Here is a 4,752-nt window from a genome sequence, read left to right as displayed (position 1 = left end):
TTGGTGTATCCTTACCAAAATAATTTTCTTATTTCCAAAATACTTGTTGTAATACTTCCCTGGCTAGCAGATGTTTTGTTATATGACGGTATGCTTGGAAAATAAAGGAACAAAAGCCTCTGTTCTTAGGAATTCTATACCTCAGTTAAAACCCCTATCAATCAACTGAAGGTTTACATGAGGAGATTTGTGAACCTGGAGACAGTGATAACAGCTGGCCTTTCTTCCTGTCAGCAGAGCCAAGCTCCCCAGCTGTCCCCTCAGGCCTGCTGTGTGTCGGTTTCTAAGCAACCTGGACTTTAGTTGGCTTGAGAAGGTTTAGATTTCTCCTTAACATATTCTGAAATCTAAAGATGAAATATTATTCATTGTGATGGATGTTAGAAGTTGTTCTCCAGCTCAAACCTTAACGTAATCCATTCTTAACAGCAGTGGTGGAGATAGAAGGGAGGAGTATATGAAGAAGTCTTGAAACTTTTTTGCTCCCAAACTGGAGAACCATGCCTTGTGATCAGGACTGTGCACCTCATTTCCCTCCATTCTGATTTCCCTTCATGTGCACCCACGATAGGGATGTGAGTGCGGGCAGAGTGGAGTAATGGGGTATGTACTGATCACTTGGAATTGCAGGTGGCAGAAGTGGTCACTGTTTGAACAGCTTGCAATAGTTCTGATCTTGGGAAAGCTGTTACTAGAACTCCTTTTTATTATTAAATGAAAACATTATGTTTAGCTTATTGAGAATAATTATAAACAATAATTTACTAAGTACTAATTCATCCAAAAATGTTGGGTTTCATATTTGTAACTTTATTTTGTTCATTATTGCAACAAAATAATTGCACTAATTGCTGTGATATCATGCAGTACTAAGGGTGCTTTATTCATTGGTAGTGCATGGAGGGGGTTGTTATTACTTAGCTCATGTTGCATGTTAATGATGCATGTCTGAAATTTGTTGTGTCCTTCAAGGCATGATGGGTGGCTATCCGCCAGGCCTTCCACCTTTGCAGGGCCCAGTTGATGGCCTTGTTAGCATGGGCAGCATGCAGCCACTTCACCCTGGGGGGCCTCCACCTCACCATCTTCCGCCAGGTGTTCCTGGCCTCCCAGGCATCCCACCACCCGGTAAGAACATCATCCTCATTCACTCATTAATCTCATTTTTTTTTATTCTTTTTCCTCCCTCAGCCACTTCTTCCAGGAGGCACTTGCTGCCCATGGTGGCCAGGCTTCCCCCTCACTAAGAATCACAGAGCTGTCAGCAGTAGGGCCCATCCTACATTTGAGCAGGTGACCTACTACTACCTGTGCCCTGTGTATCTGCTACCTGGCAGTAGCACAGGATGCATTACAGAGGTCAGACCTCTATATATCAAGGAGCAGGAGGCACGGTTCATTATCACATACATGTTTGAAAAGCTTTGAGGGCCACAACCTCTTCTCAGTGACTTGCCAGTCCAGAGTCATATATAAAAGTACTGTTTGCTCCAGGTGCATTTCTTCACCTGCTGAAATTCTTATCTCACAGGGTCTTCATTGTCGAGTTCCTTACCTGCACCATCTCTTCCTCCTCCACAGCCCTTTTAAGGTGATCACAGAATAGCATACTGAAGCTCTTCAGAAATTCTTTACTTTGTAGCAGAACGTAGGAAGGGAAGGAGTTTGTATTGATTTAGTTTTGAGTTCCCTAACAAGCATGACACAACACTTTAAATAACACCTTGTTAGCTATGGACATATTTGCTTGCCAGCAGAACCCAGAAGTTGTCTTATGGAGAAATATATAAATAGAGCTCAGAAACCACTATATTGTTTTACTTTATAATGAAATTTGAAAGATTGGAAAATGACAAATTTTCATAATAACTTCCATCATATGCAAAAGAACTTACTTTTGGCTATAATCTAGTTAGGGAAAATGTGGCTTTTAGATGACTTGGAGCAGCAATTGATCCATTATTGAAATGTCATCTTAGAGAGCCAAAACCCAGGTGAAATGTGGATTGGGGTCTGTCAGGTTTACTTGCATTATGCTTGACCCACTGCCCATAAGGTTTTATCTACATGGTTTCAAATAATATTTCAGAGTGTGTAGGGGAAACAAATGATAATTCCACCATACTTCTTTCTTTCTGTTTTTTTGGTGTGGTTTGGTTTTTGGGGTTGTTTTTTTTTGTTGTTGTTGTCGTTGTTGTTTTTTGTTTTGTTTTTGGATAGGAATCTGGCTATGTAGCCAAGGCTGGCCTGGAACTCGAGATTCTACTGCCTTGCCATCCCAAGTGCAGGGATGACATGCATGCATTCTACCCCTGCACTTCAGCCACTTTTTCTGCTCCTTCAAGAATGGCCATAACTCCACCAAAGATTTTTTTAAATGTTCCCAAAGGAAGGAATGTTTGTGGCATTTGTACTCCATTCTGGATATGGTGACTCATGTGAGATGCTGTGGCACCAGGAGTCAATCAGAAAGCAATTTTTCTTACATGGCTAGTGAAATTGGTCCTAAATCTACACCCTCATACCTTGGCACAAGGTTTCTTTGAGTCAGTCAGTAAAACCTTATTGGAGTTGGCACCTTCTAAATGTATATAGCACTTGATAGAAGTCCTGTTTAAGGCAAGTACACACCCCAATATAGCAGCTGTGTTTTGGTGGGTGTGGGGCATTGTTTTCCTTGCTTCTTTTGCCTACAGAATCCAAACTGCGTTGAATGAAAGCACAGCACACCTGATAATAGTCAGGGAGACGGAGCTCTCTGTATGTCCATGCACAGCTGATCTGACTTTGAGCTTCAAGAGGTCTATCTTTTGTCTCAGCTCACGTTCACAGTGACCACCCCAGTCATGGTACTTGTTAACAGGAAGTGGAGGGGGTTGCTGATTTGCTTCTGCTGTCCTACAAATCTGTGATAACAGTTTGGGGAGCCTCCAAGTCTGTAGAGTCTAAGGTAGAAGAGAGACCTGAAGGGAGCCGGAACTGTGGTTTACTAATGTGTTGCTGAAGCAGCAGCTTACCTGCCATTACTACTTTGTGCAGTTGGTAAATCATCAGGACACAGCTGTCACGGTGATTGGGTTATATTTGCAAGGACTTGGCGTATTCCTCCTTTTTAAACAGAAACTTGTTTCACTCTTTTTCTTCTCTGTTTCAACAAAGTAAATGCCTTGTACGTCCTGGAAGTGACACTTAAAAACTCTGAACTTTCAAGTGACTAGTTTTCTGCCTGTCAGAACGTTAGCTTTGGGAGATGCGCATAGTTTCTGTATAACCCAGGCCAGCCTCAGACTCACAGCAGTCCTCCTGCTTCAGCTTCCCAGGTCTAGAGTCACAGGTGTGAGCTAACGTAAGCACCAGCATTTTCACCAGAGGAGCAGAAGACTAGGAAGCTAGTTCCTCCTGGCTCCTCTATATCTCACTGGCAGGACTTATGCCTTAAGGAACAGCTGTAGATGGTTTGGTTATGGCTTGAGTCCCTTGGTTATTTCTGTTTTGTTAAAGTAGCAAACAGATATCCCTGAGGAAAAAATGGCCTTAAAAAACTAAATTTAGGGCAGTCCATTTCTATCAACGAGGGCCTGTGAGACAACAATTGTTCATGAACATTCACCAGCGGACACTTCCCCAATGATTCCCAGAGAGAATAGGGCCATGAAGTCTTTTTCTATTCCTTTGTCATTTGGAATCCGAGGTGATGGCAACAACGCTACCCTGCTTCCACATCATCCACTGAAATGTCTTCCCTCTGCCAATATTAGTTAGTGCCTGAGGTAGAACCAGCTGGTGGCCTGCAAAGGAACATTAAGGTAGTGCCTCCAGACTCCACAAGGCTCAGGTAACTGCTCTGCCTCAGCCTTGTTTCCTGCCCCAGCACAATGGTTACTGCTGAGCCGGGTTCCTCAGGCTCCAATTGCACAAGACGATATGGTCAGAAAAGTGCCTTGAAAACAGAAGTGTATTCTGACTGTATCTCACCCAGGGTTCAAAACATTCTAAGCCTGGGATAATTAATGTACCTCTGACAAAATGTACTTTAAGTAACCAGAAACAAAAGAATATAAATTTCCTAATTAGATTGTGTTTGGAGTATTTAAGGTTCCTATCCACACTCAAGGGCAAAGGTACATACATTATAAATGGTATCAGCTCTTGTCAGACATTTTCAGTCAGTGAAACCCGGAGCCTCTAATTGTGCCATTGCATTCTGAATTATAGGTGTGATGAATCAAGGAGTAGCCCCCATGGTAGGGACTCCAGCACCAGGTGGAAGTCCGTATGGACAACAGGTGAGCCTCCTAGTTTGATTTTCCTTGGACTCAAGGGTTTTGGCCATTGTCTTCTCAGAACATATGCAGACTATCTTTTTGCCTTAATCTCATGCTGTTTCAGGTAGGAGTTTTGGGGCCTACAGGGCAGCAGGCACCACCTCCATATCCTGGTCCTCATCCAACTGGCCCCCCTGTCATACAGCAGCCAACAACACCCATGTTTGTGGCTCCCCCACCAAAGACCCAAAGACTTCTCCACTCAGAGGCCTACTTGAAATATATTGAAGGACTCAGTGCTGAATCCAACAGCATTAGCAAGTGGGACCAAACTCTGGCAGGTAAGGAGAGCCTTGATGAAATACATATTTCCTCCCAGTTTTCTCATTTGTGCTGATTCTATATTTTCCTCCTTTTCTTGTTTTGTTTTTTGGGGTTTTTTTTTTTTTGGTTGGTTTTTATTTGTTTGTTTGTTTTGTTTTGTTTT

At 42.8% G+C, this 4,752-nt stretch overlaps 1 protein-coding gene across 1 annotated transcript in view; it reads left to right on the top strand.

Moving 5' to 3' along the window:
• Positions 1-4,752, top strand: part of Pbrm1 (polybromo 1) — a 109,174-nt gene that overhangs the window by 99,421 nt on the left and 5,001 nt on the right. Inside the window, exons 30-32 of the mRNA XM_026779989.1 lie at positions 973-1,128; positions 4,216-4,286; positions 4,390-4,606. Of these exons, the coding sequence (XP_026635790.1) occupies positions 973-1,128; positions 4,216-4,286; positions 4,390-4,606 (444 nt within the window). The remainder of the gene's footprint in view (positions 1-972; positions 1,129-4,215; positions 4,287-4,389; positions 4,607-4,752) is intronic.

Source organism: Microtus ochrogaster, chromosome 6 (assembly GCF_000317375.1).
Source record: "Microtus ochrogaster isolate Prairie Vole_2 chromosome 6, MicOch1.0, whole genome shotgun sequence".
In the NCBI taxonomy this organism is placed as follows: Eukaryota; Metazoa; Chordata; class Mammalia; order Rodentia; family Cricetidae; genus Microtus; species Microtus ochrogaster.
This window is presented reverse-complemented; position numbering and strand designations above follow the sequence as displayed.